Source organism: Chiloscyllium punctatum, chromosome 6 (assembly GCF_047496795.1).
Source record: "Chiloscyllium punctatum isolate Juve2018m chromosome 6, sChiPun1.3, whole genome shotgun sequence".
Taxonomy (NCBI): Eukaryota; Metazoa; Chordata; class Chondrichthyes; order Orectolobiformes; family Hemiscylliidae; genus Chiloscyllium; species Chiloscyllium punctatum.
Window position 1 is genome coordinate 66,885,436 of NC_092744.1, and position 25,057 is coordinate 66,910,492.

General features: G+C 40.2%; 1 protein-coding gene across 3 annotated transcripts in view; it reads left to right on the plus strand.

Moving 5' to 3' along the window:
* ngef (neuronal guanine nucleotide exchange factor) overlaps nt 1-25,057 on the plus strand; it is a 101,944-nt gene that overhangs the window by 12,174 nt on the left and 64,713 nt on the right. The window contains exons 2-3 of one of the 3 annotated variants that reach the window (XM_072572839.1): nt 8,442-8,726; nt 13,796-13,949. In XM_072572839.1, the coding sequence (XP_072428940.1) occupies nt 8,501-8,726; nt 13,796-13,949 (380 nt within the window). In that variant the 5' untranslated portion in view covers nt 8,442-8,500. Of the gene's footprint in view, nt 1-8,297; nt 8,727-12,688; nt 12,844-13,795; nt 13,950-25,057 lie in introns of those variants that run through there. The other 2 variants (XM_072572838.1, XM_072572840.1) reach the window with 2 other exon arrangements.

Here is a 25,057-nt window from a genome sequence, read left to right on the forward strand (position 1 = left end):
TATACTCTTCTAAGGATTCACTCGATCTAGCCTGTCTTTGCCTTACATGTGCTTCCTTCTTTTTCTTATCCAAACCCTCAATTTCTTTAGCCATCCAGCATTCCCTACACCTACCAGCCTTTCCTTTCACCCTAATAGGAATATACTTTTGCTGGATTCTCGTTATCTCATTTCTGAAGGCTTCCCATTTTCCAGCCATTCCTTTACCTGTGAACATCTGCCTCCAATCAGCTTTCAAAAGTTCTTGCCTCATACCATCATGATTGGCCTTTTTCCATTGTAGAACTTCAACTTTTAGATTTGGTCTATCCTTTTCCATCACTATTTTAAATCTAATGGAATTATGGTCGCTGGCCTCAAAGTGCTCCCCCACTGACACCTCGGTCACCTGCCCTGCCTTATTTCCCAAGAGTAGGTAGAGTTTTGCACCTTCTCTAGTAGGTACATCCACATACTGAATCAGAAAATATTCTTGTACACACTTAACAAATTCCTCTCCATCTAAACCTTTAACACTATGGCAATCCCAGTCTATGTTTGGAAAGTTAAAATCCCCTACCATAACTACTTTATTATTCTTACAGATAACTGAGATCTCCTTATAAGTTTGTTTCTCAATTTCCCTCTGACTATTAGGAGGTCTATAACACAATCCCAATTAGGTGATCGTCCCTTTCTTATTTCTCAGTTCCACCCAAATAACTTCCCTGGATGTATTTCTGGGAATATCCTCCCTCAGCACAGCTGTAATGCTATCCCTTATCAAAAACGCCACTCCCCCTCCTCTCTTGCCTCCCTTTCTATCCTTCCTGTAGCATTTGTATCCTGGAACATTAAGCTGCCAGTCCTGCCCATCCCTGAACCATGTTTCTGTAATTGCTATGATATCCCAGTCCCATGTTCCTAACCATGCCCTGAGTTCATCTGCCTTCCCTGATAGGCCAATGCATTGAAATAAATGCAGTTTAATTAATTAAACCTACCTTGTGCCTGCCTGCCCTGACTGTTGATTCACTTCTGTTCTCAACTGTATCAGTCTCAGATTGACCTCTTTCCACACTATTGCCCTGCACCCCCACACCCCTCCACCCCCACCTTACTAGTTTAAATCCTCCCGAGCAACTCCAGCAAATTTCCCTGCCAGTATATTCGTCCCCTTTCAATCTGTCCTTTTTGTACAGGTCACTTCTACCCCAAAAGACATTCTAATGATCCAAAAATTTGAATCCTTCTTCCAAACACCAGCTCCTCAGCCATGCATTCATCTGCTCTATCCTCCTATTCCTGCCCTCAATAGCTCGTAGTACCAGGACTAATCCAGATATTACTCCCTTGAGGACCTCCTTTTTAAATTTCTGCCTAACTCTCTGTATTCTCCCTTCAGAATCTCAAACTTTTCCCTTCCTATGTCGTTGGTTCCAATGTGTACAATGACCTCTTGCTGGCCCCTCTCCCCCGTGAGAACATTCTGCACCTTCTCTGAGACATCCTTGATCCTGGCATCAGGGAAGGAACACACCATTCTGATATTTCACTGCTGGCCACAGAAACGTCTGTCTGTACCTGGGACTGGAGAATCTCTAACACAATTGATCTCTTGGAAGCTGACGTACTTCTCGTTGCATTACAGCCAGTCTCAATATCAGAAACTTGGCTGTTTTGTGCTACGTTCCCCTGAGAATCCATCACCCCCTACATTTTCCAAAACAGTATACCTGTTTGAAATGGGTATATCCACAACAGACTCCTGCACTAGCTGCCTACCTCTCTTACTTTTCCTGGAGTTAACTCATCTCTGTGACTGTATCTGAGGCATTCCCCCCTTCCTATAGCTGCCATCCATCACATACTGTTGTTGTTGCAAATTCCTCATTGCTTCTAACTGTCTCTCCAACCGATCCATTCGATCTGATAAGATTCGCATCCAACAGCATTTTTGGCAGAAAAAAATCTGCTGTAATCCTTAAACTCTCTTTAAACTCCCACATCTGACAAGAAGCACATATCACTGTACTAAAGGCCACTTTTTGCTCCTTCACAATCTACAGACCCAGAAAATAACACTGTCTTATTCCTCTACAAACACAGCCCCAGGTTAAATTAATAGTTATGGCTTATATTTTAAGTTTAATCAAGAGTCATATCTCCAAAAAACATATAATCAAGAAAGAATCCACTCTACTCATTACTGCAGATTTTCTGTAGATCACACTTAAAACAACAATGCACAGATCTGTCTCTGTGATCCTCCAAGATCAGTTGTGAATTTCACTGTTTGTTAATTTTCCCAGACGCACTCCGATATCAGAAATACATGAATTCAAACAGCAAAGGCAGTGTCAGTTCCTTTCTCTCTTTCTCTCCTGCACTGACCTGGTGTAGGGAATGCTGGATGACTAGAGAAATTGAGATTTTGGTTAAGAAAAAGTAGGAAGCGTGTGTCAGGGATAGCCAGGAGAGATGAATCCTCAGAAGAGTATAAAGGCAGCAGGAGTATACTTAAGAGGGAAATCAGGAGGGCAAAAAGGGGATATGAGATAGATTCGGCAAATAGGGTTAAGGAGAATCCAAAGGAATTCGAAAAATACATTAACGACAAAAGGATAACTAAGGAGAGACTAGGGCAGCTCAAAGATCAGCAAGGCAGCTTATGTGTGGAACTGCAGGAGATGGGGCAGATACTAAATGAGTATTTTGCGTCAGTGTTTACCAGGGAGAAGGAATGGAATGTAGGGAATTAGATGGTGACATCTTGAAAAATATCTATTTTACAAAGGAAGAAGTGCTGGATGTCTGAAAATGCATAAAGGTAGATAAACCCACAGGAGCTGATCAGGTGTACTCTAGAAATCTGAGGGAAGCTATGGAAGTGATTGCTGGGCCCCTTGCTGAGATATTTGTATCATCAATAGTCAAAGGTGAGTTGACAGAAGGTAAGCTAAAGCGGTACCACTATTTCAGAAAGCTGGTAAGGAAAAGCCATGGAACCTAACATCGGTGGTGGGCATGTTGTTGGAGGGAAACCTGAGGGACAGGATTTACATGTATTTGTAAAGGCAAGGACTGATTAAGGATAGTCAACATGGCTTTGTGCTTGGGAAATCATGTCTCATGATCTTGATTGAGTTTTTTGAAGAAGTAACAAAGACGTTTGATGAAGGCAGCACAGCGGATGTGATATATATAGACACCAGAAAGGTGTTTGACAAAGTTCTTCATGGTAGATTGCTTAGCAAGGTTAGATCACTTGGAAAAGAGGGAGAACTAACTATTTGGATACAGAACTGGCTCGAAGGTAGAAGACAGAGGGTGGTGGGTGGAGGGTTGCTTTTCAGAGTGGAGGCGTGTGACCAGTGGGTGCCACAAGGATTGATGCTGAGTCCAATGCTTTTTGCCATTTATATAAATGATTCAGATGTGAACACAGAAGGTATAGTTTGTAAGTTTGCAGATGACACCAAATTTGGTGGTGTAGTGGACAGCGAAGAAGGTTATCTCAGAGTACAACAGGATCTTGATCAGATGTCCCAATGGGCCGAGGATTGGCTGATGGAGTTTAATTTAGATAAATATGAGTTGCTACATTTTGGAAAGGCAAATCATGGCAGGACTTATACACTTAATGGTAAGGTCCTGAGGAGTATTGCTGAACAAAGGGACCTTGGAGTGAAGGTTCATAGTTCCTGGAAAGCGGTGTTGCAGGTAGATAGGATAGTGACGTAGGCATTTGGTTTTTTTCCTTTATTGGTCAGAGCATTGAATGTGGGAGTTGGGAGGTCATGTTGCAACTGTATAAGACATTGGTTAGGCCACTTTTGGAATATTGTATGCAGTTCTGGTCTCTCTCCTATCAGAAGGATGTTGTGAACCTTGAAATGGTTCAGAAAAGATTTATAAGGATGTTGCCAGAGTTGGAAGATTTGTGCTATAGGGATAGGCTAAATAGGCTGGGGCTGTTTTCCTTGGAGCGTCAGAGGCTGAGAGGTGATCTTATAGAGGTTTACAAATTCATCGAGGCATGGATAGGATAAATAGACAATGTCTTTTCCCTGGGGTGGGGGAATCCAGAACTAGAGGGCATCAGTTTAGGATGGGAGGGGAAAAATTTAAAAGGGACCTAAGGGGAAACTTTTTCACGCAAAGGGCGGTACGTGTATGGAATGAGCTGCCAGAGGAAGTGGTGGAGGCTGGTACAGTTACAGCACTTAATAGGCATCTGGGATGGTATATGAATAGGAAAGGTTTAGAGGGATATGGGCCAATTGCTGGCAAATGGGCGTAGGTTAGGTTAGGATATCTGGTCAGCATGGATGAGTTGGACCCAAGTGTCCGTTTCTGTGCTGTACATCTTTATGAGTCTATGACTCTGTAACTATTCTAATCCCATTTTCCAGCACTTGGCCTATAGCCTTGCATTCTTTGGCATTGCATGTGCACATATAAGTACGTCTTAAATGTTCTGAGAGTTTCTGCCTCTAGCACCCTTACCAGCAGTGAGCTCCAGATTCCCACCACCGTCTGAGTGAAATTGTTTTTCCCATGTCTTCAATAAGTCTTCTGTCCTTTAAGTTAAACCTATTTCTCCTGCCCCCTTGTCTTGGAATCATATTTGACATTAAGATTGCAAGCTAGCTAGCTATTCTCAGACTGTTGCCATAGAGAGCTTCCAGTGACTTAGAAAAGGAATTAAGAATGAGGACTGAAAACAATAATCAGTCTTCCCAGCATTTAGCTGGAGGAAATTATTGAGGACCCAGTGTCAGATGAACAGTCCGATATTTTGGAAACTGCAGTGGAATTAGGAGAACTGCTGGTGAGGCAGGGAAAATTGACGCCATGCTTTGAGTATTTCCAAGGGCAGTAAGTGGATACATTTGAAAGGTGTACAAGTAGCTCCTTGGAGGACACCAAAAGTAACAGAGTGGTCGATAAAAATTGAACCAGAGTGGTTTCACTAGTGGACAACAAGGAATAGTCATTTGGAGGAAGATGGTGCGATGAACAAAGGCAGACCGGTCAAGAAGGATGAGGAGCTAAAAGTTATCTTTGTCAGAGGATGTAATATGGGATTTTGTGAGCTGTTTCATACTGTGGCAAAGGCAGAAACCTAATTGGAAGGTTTGAAAGATTGAGTTCTGGGAAAGACAGGAATAAATTCAAGAGGGAACAATTCACTCGAACACTTTGAAGACAAAAGTAACCAACCAAGGATGCTGGGGTCAAGGATTGGTTTCTTGAGAGAAATGACGGTGGCAGATTAAAGAACAAAGGGACTTGTGAAAGGAGAGAACCGTTAACAATATTTGTTAATAGAGTATCGGGTTGGGCAATAAGCAGTTTATTAGAAATAGGTTTAGGGGAACAGGAAATGGATGTCTTGGACAAGATGATGTTTGAGGGCATGTGGGGAGATAACAGAGAAATTAGAGAAAGTTTCAAGTTGGGGTCTAGAGGAGAGGGAGCTTTAGCTGAAGGGATATGGCAGGAGCAGTTAATTGGCTGGCCTTAGTCATAGTGATAAAGAAGTTGTTGAGCCATAAACCTCTCACATCTATTGTTGGAGGTAAGGATGGAAGGGAAAGGACCTAAGGAAGATAGTTTTCACCCTGTTCTACTTGTTTCCCTGACCTCTCAGTTATCTGCTTATGCTCTCACAAGATCTATCAAAGTGGCTGGCTGTGCAACCTGTCTTTTAAGTCACAGAATAACACAGCTACTGCTTTGAAAAAAAGGGGCATAGTTTGACTTCCCCCCCCCCCATTATACTGCACTATGAGGAACCTGTTGGATTTAAAGTACACTGTGCATTTCTGAAGGAGGTGCATTTGGAATTTCCTGCCAGAAATGTGAGTTCTTCCTTAATAATAAAAAAAGAGAGTGGAATAGCAATTTGCCTGTAATTGCCATTCCTTAGAAAAATCCAGCCTATTATGTCATGTGAAAGTCTGCATCTCTCTTAATTATCAGTTTTATTTTTAGTTTCCCAAATTATCTGTCACAACAGCAGTGCTGTGACCGTATTCATAAATAGGCCAAGGTGGCATCTAAAGCCCAAAGTAAATTAGATTTAGGAAAATAGGTTTTGATTTACTTAACTGAGGTTCAGTCACATTTAAAACATGTTATCATTGCCGCCACACAGCTAGGAGATTCCTGTGATTCTATATACCCCCTACACCACTCCTTTTCTTTACTTCACTTTCCTCCTAAAAAATAATTCTTGAAACCAATCTCATTAAGCAAGGCTTTGGTCATCTTGCCTAATATTCCCTTATGCTGTTCAGGATCAGATGTTGTTTTACAATGTACCAGTGAAATATCTTGGAATATTTAATTATATTAGAGTTGCTAAGTATAACTTGTCAAATTGCTTACAAAATGCTAAAAGGGATAAGGAATTAGCAGAGAATTTGGGATTAGCCAGGGGTCATCAGGTCATTTTTCTTTCACCATTTTGATGAAAAATAGGCAGAGCAGAGGTAGAAGGTAGAAACTTACCTGCCTTTCATTTCCTGTAATTATACTCAGAATAACTCTCCTTGTCCTACTGCTGCAGCACGCCCCTTGAGTCCTGCAAAGATTTATCCTTGGGCCCTCTCTCTTCATTATGTTCATGTTGCATTTGGTGACACTGTCTGTATACATTAGGGCAGTTTTCATTAATGACCATTCAGCTCTCGCTACTTACAGTCTCTTTACTGCTTCGGTGTTTAATTCTAGGTGAATGTGGTTTCTAGCAGCATTAGGAAAACTCATCATGTTTGATCACTATCTGAACATTCATAACCTTGACACCAGTTTCATTTCCCTTTACCAAGGCACTGCCGGAAACCAAATTCTCCTTTCAGACTCCATGTTAAGCTTCTGACATCAAATTCCCTTCATCCCAAAATACTTTTGCTTATACCTTTGTAACACTGACCACCATAGTCACTGAAACCCTCATCCATATCTTCCTCAACTTTGACCCATTTTATATCCCTCTGCTTAATTGATGTCAAGCATGTATGAAGCCAATAGTTTTCCTAATCTAACCCAATTTGCTTTCTTCTCACTGCTTCCAGATGTTAACCTGCATTTTTGAGCAGGTGAGTGGGACATCTACAGAAAGGAGATTGGAGCCTTGCTTGAAATATGTGGATTGGACTTGATCCACAATTTTAGCTGGTGGCTTGAATGGAGAAGTAAATGGCTTCTTCTTCAAGCCAGAGATTGTGGGCTAAAAAAAGACCCCAAGAGTAAAATTGCTAAGTGTAACTTTAGGGTAGTTCTTGTAAGTAAGCTTTGAACTTTTGTGTCCTGGGCTGTAACTTTCCATCCTGGGAGTGACCACCTTACCACCACATTCAGGTGCTTTGGATTCATCTCCATTGGACCCACCCCTTTTTAAAATGCTAGCCAGTTTATCCAATGTTTTCCTTGCCATTCTGCTATCCAATATTTTCAACATATTGTAGCTGATCTAAAACACTGCTCCCTGTATTTTGTCCATCCAGACCCATTTTTCCATCAACCCTATTCCCATTGACTCAAATACCACTCTTTTAATTATAACATAGCTTCAGTCCATCTTTGTATCCTCTTGCAGCCCTAAAAACAAACTTTTGCTTCCTGTTCCTTCCATTTCTTTGAAATTATTCTCCCAAATCCCTCTTCAAGTAAGGCTTTTAGACACATAAGCCCATATCCAGACATCAGTTTGTTGTCACCTCTGCCTGCCCAGATGGAATTGGGAAAATTGGGCTCTTAGTTTTATTTTGGTAATTAAATATCATCAGAATCTTTAACACAAACTCTGTATTTTGGTTAATCTATCAGGATTAGGAGTGGGTGCAAGCAACAAACTTTCAATTTTGCACATTTCTTTCAGCATGGAAATCCTGAAAGAAGAACTGATCATACTGTTCTTAAATTTAAAAACTATATATTTTTTAAACTGTATTACCTTTCCAGTCATTTATCAGAAGACCAGCAATGAGGCATGGTTTTAGCACATTAATTTGTAGTAAATTAGCTGATCATCTTAAATATATTGTAATAAATGGAGGCTCTTATAGCATTGCATTACATTGCTTGGCAAATGAACATGGCATGTAGAAAGAGAAGTTTTCTTAAAGGGACAGGCTAACTTAAATAAATCATTTATGCCAAAGTTCTGTTATTTCAGAATGTTATCTGAAATGGACCAAAACAGGATAGAACCAGGTCTCTTGTTTGGTTTGGAACACATTCCCACCCACTGTACCCTCCTTTAGTAACAGTGCTATTAGTTGTCATGGTAACAAAGATGAATTCATGCCTGGTTACTGACAATATTTCAATAGCTCTCTCTTCATTTCAACAAAGATTAACCAACTACGGTACAGATGCCCTTGGAGTAGAAGATTCAGAGATGCACGTTGGATTATAAATATAATCTTTCATTTCTCCCATTTACCAAGATTTCCCAGCATGGATTCAACAGGAATAGCACAGCAAGGATGAATATCAGCATGAAGGGATGAAAGCAAGCAGTATAAACAGTGTGAAGCAGATTGGTGCAGTGAAAATGGATGATGCTCCTGGTGATAACAGGGAACTTGAACTCACTCAACATGACACTGACGACTCAGAACGAGAAGGAAAGAAGATTGTACCCATTCGCAGGAATTCTTTGTTTTACCGATCCATGAGGAGGAAACGACATACCAAGGGTCAGTCTGAATCAGCACCAAGACAAACAGACAGTAAGTTACAATCAATAGAATGTACAGGGTCACAAAATAGTCATAAGACTTCACTGATGAAAAGCAATATTTAATGATTTCCACAATGTTACAAATGATAATTAGCCTGTTTGTTTAAAAAGAGAAATGCCCTTGATTTTCTTTCTATCTCTCCTGACTGATGTTGGGATAAGGATCCATGTGAAACCAGGTTGCCTTCTGCCACCTTGTCCAATTGCTTACTTCCCACATGTAAGTTTGGCAATGTATGTGCCAACAGGTAACTTATTACAGAGGACTGTACCAAGGAATTGGGGTTTTGAACCTCTTCTCTCTAGGCACCCATATATGCACAGATTTGTTTGAATGATACTAAAGAATGAGAACCCTCCCTGGTTTAAAGATTGTATGTCCAATCAACTATTCCCCCAGTTGAGATTATGCAACCCAATGCTGACCAAGGATTGAATCTGGAATCTTTCTGGTCAATGGATGACTTTACCAGTGAAGCGGTTGGTGGAATTCTGACCAAATATCTGAGACACTAATGAACGATAATACAAATTATACTGTATCATCATTCATCAGTTTATGTCTTGGTATTTATGTTGTTAGAGAGGCAGTCTCTCAGTAATTAATGAGGGATAATAACAGAAAGATCACTATCATTATTTTGGTTTTGATAAAAATCCTGTGCAAATGGCACTATGCAAGTAAGGTTTGTGAAAAGATTTGCTCTATTGCAATGCAGCACTTAGTAAACAAAAACGACTTGACGATTTTTTTTATAATCATGGTGCCCCCTTAAGAATAATGAATGATCCAAAGTGCTCTTGCTTACAGTGAAATACTGTAAGCGCACAGAGCTAGCAGTCAGTTTGCCCAGGCAACATCTCCAAAGCTTGTCATTCAGAATACAGAGTTCAGACCCTGTTACTCAGGTAGGAAGAGGGATTTAACATAGTTTCTGTTTGTGTAACATATAAATAATGTTTCTGAGTCTTGATGCTTGGGATATTTAAAACAATTTGGCTCTTGAAGATTGATTGTTTTTCATTCAAAATCATTCACAGATTTGAGACTGATCTCTGATATGAAAATGCTACAATATAGTAAGAATAATTTTTCAAAAGCTGCAGATAACTGCCAGTATGAACTGGTTAGATCAAATAAACTGTTCATGTGCTGTATGTCTTATATAATTTAACATCACAAATAAAACAGTAATATGTAGGAGGAGTTTATACAATGCCCCAGTGATTTCACTAGCATCAGTGAATGTCCGGCACTATCTCACTCAAGTGACCATTCTATTTTTGGAACATGTTGTTAGCAGTTCAAGCACATGATGCATCAAGTCAGGTACCCCTTTGTTGACAAGCCTTAAGAAAGGGAGTCAACTACAGGTGAGGTCGGCTCACCAAGCAGAAATCAGTAATTCAAAACAGTCTGAGATTAATCTGGGACTCCCTGGTCAATAACAGCAATGCAATAAATGTGCATTTACTTACTAAACAATTAGGAGAGCTAACTCATTCATTTAATAATGAGTAACTGATTTGTCTCATTTAGAAGATATTTGTAAATATAACAGCGTAGCAGTGTGTTATGTGGGATTGAATTGATAGCATCAGCAAAGTGGAGATCAGTCTAAAAAATGTAACCCATTTTGCTTTGCAATTTAAGCATCTACAAAATCATTGGACTTAATGATTAAATTATTGTTCCTCAACTGTCAAGCTTTTTTTCCCAAACAGCAAATTTTCCATGCCATATCCTTAGTTTCACACATCGTTCACCGAAGCAGAGATGTGATTATTGTTGGTGAGAATGTAATTGATGGCAAGTTATATTTCATATGTAGATTTTTAAAAATGTACTCATTACACAATGACTAAATAATAACATTCAATTTAAACCTTTAAAATAGGGAAAATGATTAATTGAAATGATGATATTGAGTTAAGTGTAAAACTGAATAAACTATTATATGTCTGAGAAAATGTAACAGTTCTGTAGCTGTGTTGTTGTGAAATGGTGAGGTAATAAAGTGCATCTATGAATAAAAGGCTAAATAGTGGAGAAGGATGATGACAGGAAACAATACCAGTTTTGGGAAAAAAAAGCAAATGAAAATTTCTGATTGAAATAAAGCTCTAAAGGACTAAGTGCAAGCATTAGCTATTTATTACCAGTGCATCAATAACTTCTCTACTATTCTCTGCAATCCCTGGCTAACACTTACAAACTCAACTAATTGGTTTACAGACGTTGAATTACAAAACTCAGAAGATTTGGGAAGATTCATTCTTTCTGCATTTTACCCCTGATTCAAAGCATTCCACTTTAAACAAAGGAATAAAAAACAATCATGGATGTTTCAGTTTAAACCCTGACTACAACCCCATCTATCCTAGTGATCAGTGAAAAATCTTTATTAGGTTATTGCAACTCACTATTTCTAATGATTTCTTTTGAAGGTTTCATTACAGTATTGAAGAAAGTGTGCTCAGAGGTTTTCAGGAAATCATTGTTGATATCTCTTATTTTTAAGATAATAGCAATTTCTAATGGAAGGATTCCATACCACTAAGTCTTGGTACTAGAATTGGAGCAAATACATTTTGGTTTCAGTTGAGTTCAGCATGTGATGATAAATTGAAAGAGATCTTTTCAGTGTTTGTATTTGTACAGGAAGCAAAAAGATTCCACAGTTTCATGACTCACGAGAAATAAAATTAACTTTGAGACTGATTGGTTATCGCTGCAGAAAGCTGGAGGTGGACTTAAGTTGTGAGGAATGTGGTAATAATAGGAATGCAGTCTGAGCTCTTGCAAATGAATAATCTTTGCATTATTAATATCGATTTATGTAAATAGGAAATTATTTCTATCACTTAAATTTAACAAATGGAAATATATTTCAAAATGTGTTTTCTCCCAGCAACAAGGGATGGATAGATTCAGTGGGTTTAAACCTGAATATATTTTTCCTTCCTTTCGCACATGCTCACACAAATTATTTTCCAGTCCACACTAATATAATGTATTGGTTCCATGCTGGAACACAATACTGTGTATGTCAATCACCATCCAGTATTTGACTTGAGTGCCCCACTATTACTGACATATGCCTTGAAAGGGAGGCTATTTGATGAAGATAGCACATTCTGCTTAGGCTCAGGCCTACACTTGTCTGATATTTACAGATGGCCCAAGATGTTAATCATTAAAATGTTTCTAAATTTTTGTAAATTATACAGATTCTGTATTTACTTTCCTACATAAGACTATCTTTTTCAAATACTGTGTTGGGTATTGTCCACAAGAAGATGGTATCGATATGACAGAACATAGATTAATAACAGATCAATACATTATCAGATCATTTATTAATAATCTATCAATAGAAATTAGACTGTTGAGGGGTCTTGTGGTATAGTAGTAGTGTCCATAACTCTGGACCAGGAGGTCTGGGTTCAAGTCCTACCTACTTCAGAGATGTATAGTAATATATCTGAGCTGGTTGATTAGACACCATCAATAAATGGGAGTAAAGCAGAAAATCCAAATGAAAAGGTTAAGTCTTGAGGTCAGAAAAATCAATACTGAATTTACATAAAATCGATTTATGGCAAGCGCTCAAAAAATAAAAGATAAAAAAAAAATGCAGTTTGAAAGACTCAGAGCAGGCAGCTCTAACAAAATCTGAAAAGATGAGATAAACTAATCTATTCAAGTGCCCCATGGAACGTGAAAAAAATTATGAAAAGCTGAATGAGAATCAAACAGTCTGGAAAAGTCTATCATAGGAGAATGGGAATGGAAATGATAAATCCTTTTTTGTACCAGCACAATGTTGAGACCAAAAAGCATGATCAATCTACTAAGTGCTGCCAGCATTTTATGTATTTGGCACAGTAACAAGATCACAGCTTTGGAAGGGCATAGGAAGAAAACAAGAAGGACTGGAAACTGAGAACATGAAAAGCCACACTAGGAAGATGAAATCAATATTCTATGAGCATGAGGAAGCACCACTACAGAATTGTGAAATGGAGGGAAAGATAAAAGCCTCGATAGAATGGAGGAGCACTCATGATGTTGATCAGAAGAATTAAGAGGGCCAGAATGTAAGGTAGAATCAAGGCCTGAGGAAATATTTAAACTGGAATCAGAACAGAACAATTTGGAAGCTTCTGTAGAATTTGCACTTCTGAAATGAGATTATACTCGGGGGGCTAAGAAGCATAAATGATGTTCTATTATGAATGTAAATGTTAAAGCATTAGTTGCATTGCAAGTTAATCTTGGTTATTTATCAAATTAGGATTTTATCATGTTTTGTAGGCTTTTGACTAAATTATTTACAATTCAAGCGACCTTACAGGTAATCTTCTGAAAAGTGACAATTTCTATGTTATTATCAGATGGATATGCTTGATAATATATTACAGAAATATTAATAATGTATAATGTCTGATGTTAACACTGGTACATGTATTTGCTACATATAGTGCAGCATTCATGATTTTGAATCTTGAAGTTACTAAACTGAAGTCTAAATTTTTCAGTGGGGTGAAACTGGATGCATTTTCTTCATATGTCAGTAAATAGAACAGTACTTTTTAATTGCCCTTGCTGCAAGTATGAACAAAATGATCACATTTAGTTGTGAATGTGTCCATGTGGTAAAAATCAGAAACGAGTTACTGGATAACACATTCATAACGTGTTACACAAATTTCAAGCTACCTTTGATAAACCCTGAATTATAATTTAGAAAGGTGTGATTTTAGAAATATCTATTGAAAGCATATATTTATCATTATTTATTTTTTGATGGATTCTAATGAATCTAAAAAAATTACAAAGTTCTTAAAACTATCCAAATCTAATCCATTGTAAATATAGATTGATAATTTTCAACCAACTGTCTTGTCACAATATAAAGTAAGTAAATTCCTTGGGTAGATGCCCTGATTGAAACTGCATGTGTAACAGAAAATTTAGTCACCTAGCCTTGTGTTTGTGGATGGTGACTTATGTTTTTTTTTATGTTAAACTTTTTCTGTGTTTCATTTGCTTAGATAGCCACAAGACCATGAAAAGAGATGGCCTACAGGAAAGACCAAAAGAACTAGGACTTGCCCCCAAACTTTCTGATTCACTGCCTTGCTGGAAAATTCCCACTATCACCCCGCAGCACATGCAGAGATCTCCACTATTCAGCAACAATCTTGGGTAAGAGCATGAGTAAACAACTCTAGTCTGACATTCTTATGGAGCAAATATAGGGAATTTCTGATGTGGTTTTGACTTGTTTCAATTGATCGATTCTCCAGCAAGTCTCCTAACAGAAATTTTAACCTGATTTTAACTCAAGGTAGATATCAGACAGGCAGCAGGAAGCTATCTTGCTTGTGAGAGACTTAGGCCTCCAGTCAGTTCCCAGTAACACTCGATAGGAACAGCTCTTTGCTGGCGAGTAGGAAAAAGTATTACATAGGACATAGAACACAGAACAGTACAGCACAGAACAGGCCCTTCAGCCCACAATGTTGTGCCGACCACTGATCCTCATGTATGCACCCTCAAACTTCTGTGACCATATCCATGTCCAGCAGTCTCTTAAATGTCCCCAATGACCTTGCTTCCACAACTGCTGCTGGCAACGCATTCCATGCTCTCACAACTCTCTGTGTAAAGAACCCACCTCTGACATCCCTTCTATACTTTCCTCTAACCAGCTTAAAACTATGACCCCTTGTGTTAGCCATTTCTGCCCTGGGAAATAGTCTCTGGCTATCGAGTCTATCTATGCCTCTCATTATCTTGTATACCTCAATTCGGTCCCCTCTCCTCCTCCTTTTCTCCAATGAAAAAATTCCGAGCTCAGTCAACCTCTCTTCATAAGATAAGCCCTCCAGTTCAGGCAGCATCCTGGTAAACCTCCTCTGAACCATCTCCAAAGCATCCACATCTTTCCTATAATAGGGCGACCAGAACTGGATGCAGTATTCCAAGTGCGGTCTAACCAAAGTTTTATAGAGCTGCAATAAGATCTCATGACTCTTAAACTCAATCCCCATGTTAGTAAAAGCCAAAGCACCATATGCTTTCTTAACAACCCTGTCCACTTGGGTGGCCATTTTAAGGGATTTATATACCTGCACACCAAGATCCTTCTGTTCCTCCACACTGCCAAGAATCCTATCCTTAATCCTGTACTCAGCTTTCAAATTCGACCTTCCAAAATACATCACCTCACATTTATCCAGGTTGAACTCCATCTGCCACATCTCAGCCCATCTCTGCATCCTGTCAATGTCCCACTGCAGCCTACAACAGCCCTCGATACTGTCAACGACACCTCCAACCTTTGTGTCATCTGCAAACTTGCTGACCCATCCTTCAATCCCCTCTTCCAAGTCATTAATAAAAATTACAAACAGTAGAGGCCCAAGGACAGAGACCTGTGGAACACCACTCACCACTGACTTCCAGGCATAATATTTTCCTTCTACTACCACTCGCTGTCTTCTGTTGGCCAGCCAATTCTGTATCCAGACAGCTAAGTTCCCCTGTATCCCATTCCTCCTGACGTTCTGAATGAGCCTACCATGGGAACCTTATCAAATGCCTTGCTAAAGTCCATAAAAACCACATCCACAGCCCGACCCTCATCAAAGTTTCTAGTCACACCCTCAAAGAACTCGATAAGGTTTGTGAGGCATGACCTGCCCCTCACAAAGCCGTGTTGACTGCATTTAATCAAGCCATGCTCTTCCAGATGGTCATAAATCCTATCCCTCAGAATCCTTTCTAACACCTTTCAGACGACAGACGTGAGACTTACTGGTCTGTAATTGCCGGGGATTTCCCTATTTCCTTTCTTGGAGAGAGGAATTACACTTGCCTCTCTCCAGTCCACAGGTACGACTCCAGTGGAGAGCGAGGATGCAAAGATCTTTGCAAGTGGCGAAGCAATTGCAATTCTTGTTTCCCAAAGCAGCCGAGGACAAATCTGGTCCCGGCCTGGCGACTTGTCAATCTATTAGAAGGCCATTGGCAGGGAACGAAAAGAGTAAGAGTTGAATTGATTCTAGAAGTTGTACAGAAGGGATTACAGTAATTTCATAAATATATGTTGATGCAAATATTTTGTTTGAATATTCATACTAATATACCTGCCAATGATAGTGAGTTTTTGCTATCCAGTCTTGTGAAAGGCATTGTCTTAAAGGCTGAACTGATAAAAGAAACAAAGGTGGTTCTTGAGAGATTTTGTATTTTGTAAAATTTTTTGAAACATTTATGCTTATCTAGGTGAATCCATCTCATCTTATCTCAGGTACCAGTGAAAATATTACCACTACAGGTGGGATTAAGGGTCCATTTCCTTGATGTCAGCCCAGACACCAGAAAAGCACATATAATGGGGCAACGTTTCTAATGTCCTATAACTCTCTGGGTCCGACTGGTAATCAGGGCCAAATTAAGGAAAATTTTTGTACCACAGCATCACACCCACTAGAAATTAAATTTACATTATCTAAACTCATTTTACATAAAGTTGCATCAAATGTACAGAAATAGACCACTTAACACAAAATATTCATGCTCATGTTAGATTTCCACTGCAACCTCTACCCTCATCGAATCACATCAGCCAGCCCTTGATTTTAGTGCTTTCCAAACCTTTTCATGCCAAGACCCCATTTTGAGGCTTGGAATTGTTCTGACTCCCAAGTGGCAACTAAGAGTGAGGAGTTTGGGGGTGGTGAGAATGGGGGCCTGTTAGAGCAGACATACAAATTCATCAGAGTCCACAGTGGCCATTACAGCCTCAGAACTCATGATCCCAAAATTTCAACTTGTTACCCCCACCTGAGTTCCCAAACCCCACTTTGGGAAACCCTATCTCAATTTTCTGTCACTTATAGTAGTTTAGCTTAAATTCCTCCAGCAACTTCTGTTTCTGTTTATGATTTACAGCATTTGCAGTTCTTTCAGGTCAAAGTTTAGGAGAAGATTTTTAGCTCGGGTGCTCGTTGTTGTGGTTCTGTTCGCCGAGCTGGGAATTTGTCTTGCAAACGTTTCGTCCCCTGTCTAGGTGAAATCCTCAGTGCTTGGGAGCCTCCTGTGAAGCGCTTCTGTGCTGTTTCCTCCGGCATTTATAGTGGCCTGTCACTGCCGCTTCTGGTTGTCAGTTCCAACTGTCCGCTGTAGTTGCCGGTGTATTGGGTCCAGGTCGATGTGTTTGTTGATAGAGTCTGTGGATGAGTGCCATGCCTCTAGGAATTCCCTGGCTTGCCCTATAATGGTAGTGTTGTCCCAGTCGAATTCATGATGCTTGTCATCTGTGTGTGTGGCTACTAAGGATAGCTGGTCGTGTCGTTTAGTGGCTAGTTGGTGTTCATGGATACGGATCGTTAGCTGTCTTCCTGTTTGTCCGATGTAGTGTTTTGTGCAGTCCTTGCATGGGATTTTGTACACTACATTGGTTTTGCTCATGTTGGGTATCGGGTCCTTCGTTCTGGTGAGTTGTTGTCTGAGCGTGGCTGTTGGTTTGTGTGCTGTTATGAGTCCTAGTGGTCGCAGTAGTCTAGCTGTCAGTTCGGAAATGCTCCTGATGTATGGTAGTGTGGCTAGTCCTTTGGGTTGCGGCATGTCCTCGTTCCGTTGTCTTTCCCTTCGGCATCTGTTGATGAAATTGCGAGGGTATCCGTTTTTGACGAATACCTTGTATAGGTGTTCCTCTTCCTCTTTTTGTAGTTCTGATGTGCTGCAGTGTGTTGTGGCCCTTTTGAATAGTGTCTTGATGCAACTTCGTTTGTGTGTGTTGGGGTGGTTGCTTTCATAGTTTAGAACTTGGTCTGTGTGTGTAGCTTTCCTGTAAACCTTTGTGATGAATTCCCCATTCGGTGTTCTCTGTACCATCACGTCTAGGAATGGGAGTTGGTTGTCCTTTTCTTCCTCTCTAGTGAATCAGATTCCTGTGAGTGTGGCGTTGATGATCTAGTGTGTGTTCTCTATTTCTGTGTTTTTAATTATTACAAAGGTGTCATCCACATATCTGACCCAGAGTTTGGGTTGAATTTGCGGTAAGACTGTTTGTTCTAACTTTGCATTACTGCTTCTGCTATGAGTCCAGAGATCGGTGAGCCCATGGGTGTTCCGTTGATTTGTTTGTATATCTGGTTGTTGAATGTGAAGTGTGTTGTGAGGCACAAGTCCAGTAGTTTAAGTATGCCGTCTTTGTTGATAGGTTCAATTTCCTGTTGTCTGTTATGTCTGTCCAGCAGGTTGGCTATTGTTTCTCTGGCTAGGGTTTTGTCGATAGAGGTGAACAGTACCGTTACATCGAATGAGACCATAGTTTCTTCCTTGTCTATGTGTATATTTCTAATGATGTCCAAGAATTCCTGTGTCGATTGTATAGATTGTCTGGATCCGCTGATCAGGTGTTTCAGTTTCTGCTAGCCACGAAACGACACGACCAGCTATCCTTAGTAGCCACACACACAGATGACAAGCAACATGAATTCGACTGGGACAACACTATTATTATAGGGCAAGCCAAACAGAGAACAGCCAGGGAATTCCTAGAGGCATGGCACTCATCCACAGACTCTATCAACAAACACATCGACCTGGACCCAATATATCGGCCACTACAGCGGACAGCTGGAACTGACAACTGGAAGCGGCAGAGACAGGCCACTATAAGTGCCGGAGGAAACAGCATAGAAGCGCTTCACAGGAGGCTCCCAAGCACTGAGGATGTCACCTAGACAGGGGACGAAACGTTTGCAAGACAAATTCCCAGCTCGGCGAACAGAACCACAACAGTTCTTTCAGTTTTTTATAATACATCAGCAGTGTTGGTCTTAAATATTCTTTATAGTAGAGTTCTGCACCACAACATTGTCTCAAATTTAAAAATAAAGTTACTTCTGAATTTACTGTTTGATTTCTTGGTGATGACCTTAAATGTGGCTCCCTCTAGATTTGCCCTTCCCCATAAGTGGATACACTCTTTGTTTACTCAATCAAAATCTTTCATAACTTTAATGATTTCCATTAGATAACCCTTCAGCCTTCTCTGCACAAAAGAAGAAAGCCAGTCTGTTTATCCTGATAAATATAAGCTCACAGTTTTAGTACTGCCTTAACTATAAATCTTTATGCACTCTCCATAGTGCCCTTTCTTCAATATGGTGACCAAAACTGCACAGTACTCCTAGAACAGTCTATGTAAAATTCAAGTTTAGCATACCTTCTTTATTTTTCAATTCTATCTGTCTAGAAATAACTCCTAGTGATTGGTTTGCTTTTTAAAATAGCTTCATTGACCAAAGTTGCAATGTTTAGAGATTTGTGAGCTTCTGCATTCATTTTCATTTGCGCCTCTAATTTATTTGGATAATTATTTTCCAAGTAAAATGAGGCCTTGTTTTTTTTTAACCAGTGTATAACCTCACACTTAGCTGTGTTGAAGTTAATTTTCCAATTGTCTGTCCATTCTACAAGTTTATTAATGTCATTCATAATCTGTTCCAGCCCTCCTTAGTGTTGACTATCCCTCTCTATATGGAACAATCTATGGGGTCATTTACCCTCCATATGGGATAAATTTAGGAAGTGTGCTTTTGATTGCAAATTCTATGTTGTTAATATAAATTGTGAAGAAGAGTACTGATGTTTTTGTGACCATGGTTACCATCTGTTATCACTTGATTTGCAACAATCCTTTCCCGACTCCCACTCTCTTTTTGTGGAGCAGCATTTAGCCATTCATTGTACAGGCTATTCCTCATTCCAAATGTTCTGATCTTTTTTATTGGTCTACTATTACGGAGCTTTATTGAAGATTGTTGGAAATCCATATTGACTCCATAATCGTTTTCTACCCTCACTTTTACCTCTTTAAAGAGTTCAATGGGTTTTCTCAAGCAAGGCTTGCCCTTTTGAAACCCATGCTGACTGTTCAATATTAGTTTTGGTTTTGAGATGTTTCTGTACTTTCTCCACTCATGGTTGTTCTATTATCTTCCATACCATCAATGTTTAAGTGACTGATCTATAGTTTCTCAGTGACATGTTCTAACTCCCTTCTCAAATATAGAAATTACATTACCTATCTGCCAGTCTTCTGACAGCACACTTTTTTTTTCTAATGAATGATTAGGCATGTGTTATAGTGCCTCTGCTATGTCTACAGTAGATTCTTTGAAAACTTATTAATGCAGTCTGTCCACTTTTCTCCTCTTTGAGATTGGTCATAGAGTCATAGAGTCATAGAGATGTACAGCGTGGAAACAGACCCTTCGGTCCAACCTGTCCACACCGACCAGACATCCCAACCCAATCTAGTCCCACCTGCCAGCTCCCGGCCCATATCCCTCCAAACCCTTCCTATTCATATACCCATTCAAATGCCTCTTAAATGTGGCAATTGTACCAGCCTCCACCATATCCTCTGGGAGCTCATTCCATACACGTACCACCCTCTGCATGAAAAGGTTGCCCCTTAGGTCTCCTTGATATCTTTCCCCTTTCACCCTAAAGCTATGCCCTCTAGTTCTGGACTCCCCGATCCCAGGGAAAAGACTTTGCCTGTTTACAATAACCATGCCCCTCAGTATTTTATAAACCTCTGTAAGGTCACTCTCAGCCTCCGACGCTCCAGGGAAAACAGCCCCAGCCTGTTCAGCCTCTCCCTATAGCTCAAATTTTCCAACCCCGACAACATCCTTGTAAATCTTTTCTGAACCCTTTTAAGTTTCACAACATCTTTCCGATAGAAAGGAGACCAGAATTGCATGCAATTTTCCAACAGTGGCCTAACCAATGTCCTATACATCTGTAACATGACCTCCCAACCCCTGTACTCAGTACTCTAACCAATAAAGGAAAGCATACCAAACGTCTTCTTCACTATCTTATCTACCTGCAACTCCACTTTCAAGGAGCTATGAACCTACACTCCAAGGTCTCTTTGTTCAGCAACGCTCCCTAGGATCCTACCATAAGTGTATAAGTCCTGCAAAGATTTGCTTTCCCAAAATGCAGCACCTCGCATTTGTCTGAATTAAACTCCATCTGCCACTTCTCAGCCCATTGGCCCATCTGATCAAGATCCTGTTGTAATCTGAGGTCACACTCTTCACTGTCCACTACACCTCCAATTTTGGTGTCATCTGCAAACTTACTAACTATACCTCCTATGCTCGCATCCAAATCAGTTATGTAAATGACAAAACGAAGAGGGCCCAGCACCAATCCTTGTGGCACTCCACTGGTCACAGGCCTCCAGTCTGAAAAACAACCCTCCTCCACCACCACCCTCTGTCTTCTACCTTTGAGCCAGTTCTATATCCAAATGGCTAGTTCTCCCTTTATTCCATGAGATCTGACCTTGCGAATCAGTCTCCCATGGGGAACCTTGTCGAACGTCTTACTGAAGTCCATATAGATCACATCTACTGCTTTGCCCTCATCAATCTTCTTTGTTACTTCCTCAAAAAACTCAATCAAGTTTGTGAGACATGATTTCCCATGCACAAGGCCATGTTGACTATCCCGAATCAGTCCATGCCTTTCCAAATACATGTACATTCTGTGCCTCAGGATTCCCTCCAACAACTTGCCCACCACTGAGATCAGGCTCACCAGTCTATAGCTCCCTGGCTTGTCTTTACCATCCTTCTTAAACAATGGCAACATGTTTGCCAACCTCAAGTCTTCCGGCACCTCACCTGTGACTATTGATTATGCAAATATCTCAGCAAGAGGCCCAGCAATCACTTCTCTAGCTTCCCACAGAGTTCTCGGGTACACCTGATCAGGTCCTGGGGATTTAACCACCTTTAACCGTTTCAAGACATCCAGCACTTTCTCCTCTGTAATTTGGACATTTTGCAAGATGTCACCATCTATTTCCCTATATCTATATCTTCCAAATCCTTTTCCACAGTAAATACTGATGCAAAATATTCATTTAGTGTCTCCCCCATTTTCTGTGGCTCCACACAAAGGCCGCCTTGCTGATCTTTGAGGGACCCTACTCTCTCCCTAGTTACCCTTTTGTCCTTAATATGTTTGTAAAAACCCTTTGGATTCTCCTTAATTCTATTTGCCAAAGCTATCTCATGTCCCCTTTTTTCCCTCCTGATTTCCCTCTTAAGTATACTCCTACTGCCTTTATACTCTCTAAGGATTCACTCGATCTATCCTGTCTATACCTGACATATGCTTCCTTCTTTTTCTTAACCAAACCTTCAATTTCTTTAGTCATCCAGCATTCCCTATACCTACCAGCCTTCCCTTTCACCCTGACAGGAATATACTTTCTCTGGATTCTCGTTATCTCATTTCTGAAGGCTTCCCATTTTCCAGCCATCCCTTCACCTGCGAACATCTGCCTCCAATCAGCTTTCGAAAGTTCTTGCCTAATACCATCATGATTGGCCTTTTTCCATTGTAGAACTTCAACTTTTAGATCTGGTTTATCCTTTTCCATCATTATTTTAAATCTAATGGAATTATGGTCGCTGGCCTCAAAGTGCTCCCCCACTGACACCTCGGTCACGTGCCCTGCCTTATTTTCCAAGAGTAGGTAAAGTTTTGCACTTTCTCTAGTAGGTACATCTACATACTGAATCAGAAAATATTCTTGTCAGCACTTAACAAATTCCTCTCCATCTAAACCTTTAATACTATGACAGTCCCAGTCAATGTTTGGAAAGTTAAAATCCCCTACCATAACCACCCTATTATTCTTACAGATAGCTGAGATCTCCTTACAAGTTTGTTTCTCAATTTCCCTCTGACTATTAGGGGTTCTATAATACAATCCCAATAAGGCGATCATCCCTTTCTAATTTCTCAGTTCCACCCAAATAACTTCCCTGGATGTATTTCCAGGAATATTCTCCCTCAGCACAGCTGTAATGCTATTCCTTATCAAAAATGCCACTCCCCCTCCTCTCTTGCCTCCCTTTCTATCCTTCCTGTAGCATTTGTATCCTGAAACATTAAGCTGCCAGTCCTGCCCATCCCTGAGCCATGTTTCTGTAATTGCTATGACATCCCAGTCCCATGTTCCTATCCATGCCCTGAGTTCATCTGCCTTCCCTGTTAGGCCCCTTGCATTGAAATAAATGCAGTTTAATTTATTAGTCCTGCCTTGTCCCTGCCTGCCCTCACTGTTTGACTCACATCTGTTCTCACCTGTACCCATCTCAGATTGATCTCTCTCCTCACTATCTCCCTGGGTCCCACCTCCACCCCCACCTCCCCCCCCACCATACTAGTTTAAATCCTCTCAAGCAAATTTCCCTGCCAGTATATTAGTCCCCTTCCAATTTAGGTGCAAACCGTCTTTCTTGTACAGGTCACTTCTACCCCAAAAGAGATTCCAATGATCAGTTGATATGACCTGAATGTAATGGTGGTAATGATGGTAAGACTGTCAACATTTGACATTTTTACCTCTTGAAGCTAACCACAAATAAAGGAGTTTAGAGAATAATGTAGAAATCCAAAACTTGTCAGTGACTCCACACTTCTCCTCAGGTTGAGCCCCCCCCACTGTGCTCCCCTCAGTTCCCTCCATACAAGTTTTGTGAATTGCCAGATTTCACTATTGTGATAGAATACTAATATTTTATTAAAGTTTGTTTATATTAGTATTTTAATCTTGTATCTCCTCCAATTATATTCATTCATTTTGTTATTAAACAATTTAAACTAGAAATGAAGGCTAGCGTGCTTTTAGATTCTTGGTTTGCTATCTGTGAGAATACTTCAATTTGATTTGCTGGTTATCTATTTTGTTGACATCATGACTGCAGTGTGCCACCAGATCCCCTTGACCTGGCCACAGATTAAAACTCATGTCATGAAAAGGGAAATCCATGCTACAGAGATCACTAAACTTTGGTGAGCAATCCTCCTTTAGGATGATAGTGAGCATCTTTGCATTGACCACCAAACCTATCACAAAATCCTTCAATTTATATTTTGTATGCTGTAATACAATTTTTCATCTCACCTTTCAATGTCATATCCAGCTTATCCACTTCCCTGGTAAATAATGAAGCAAAATAATGGTTTAATATTTCAATATTACTGTTCAAATTATACATCTTGTACCAAAAGCGACAGCTTTAGGACTGTACATGAGTTTGCAAAATGTATAGCAAGACCATCCCTTCTGGCCCTGAAAGTGTCTAGTCAACCTTAGATTATTCTGAAAAGGTGAGGTACTTTAAATGTTTGAGCAGCAGGTGAAGTTAGCTGTTTCACCATGGTACAATGAAGGAACAACACAAGTGATGCTTGCCACTAACAAAATGCTGCCATCTAACCTGGAAATCCATGAGGTGCTGAAAGCCATCAGCAACAGCAGAATAGTATTCAACTACAAACCGTAACCCTCATGGCCTGGCATCTCCATCACTCTACTATTGCCATTAAGTCAGGGTTCAACTCTGGTTTAAGGAAGAGTATTGGAATGATTGCCAGGAACAGCACCCGGCATCCCTAAAAATGAGGTGTCCTGATGAAACTACGAAACAGGATTACTTACATGTCAAACAGCATAAGCAGGAAGTAATAGGCAGAGCTAAATGACTTCACAACCAAAAGATCAGATCTAAACTCTGCAATCCTGCCACATCCGGTCATGAATGATGGTGGACAATTAAACAACTCACTGAAGCTGGAAGCCCCACAAGCATTGACATCATCAATAACAGGGAAGCCTAACTCAGTGCAAAAGATAAGACAGAAGCATTTTCAACAGTCTTTAGCCAGAAGTTTCTGAGTGGGTGATTTATCTTGTCCTCCTCCGGATGTCCTCAGTATCACAGATGTCAGTCTTCAGCCAAAGTGATTCACTCAAGAAACGGTGAAGGCACAGGATACTGCAAATATTGCGGGATATTGCCATGACAACGTTCCAGCAATGGTAGTGAAGACTTGCTGTGCCTTAAGTCAAGCTGCTCTTGTACAGCTACAAACTGGCATCTATCTAAAAATATAGAAAACTACCCAGTTATGTCCTGCAACAAAAATAAAGCAACAAATCTACCTCAACCAATTACCACCCCATTAGTCTGTTTTTGAGCACTAGAAATGCAATGGAAAGGGTCGTCGACAGTGTCATCAAGCAGCATTTGCTCAGCAACAACCTGCTCATTGACACTCAGTTTAGTTTCCATCAGGGTCACTCAGCTACTCGTCTCACTACAGCCTTGCTTCAAACATGGATGAAAGAGCTGAATTTGAGAGATGAGGTAAGAGTGACAGCTCTCGACATCATGGCTACATTTAACTGAGCA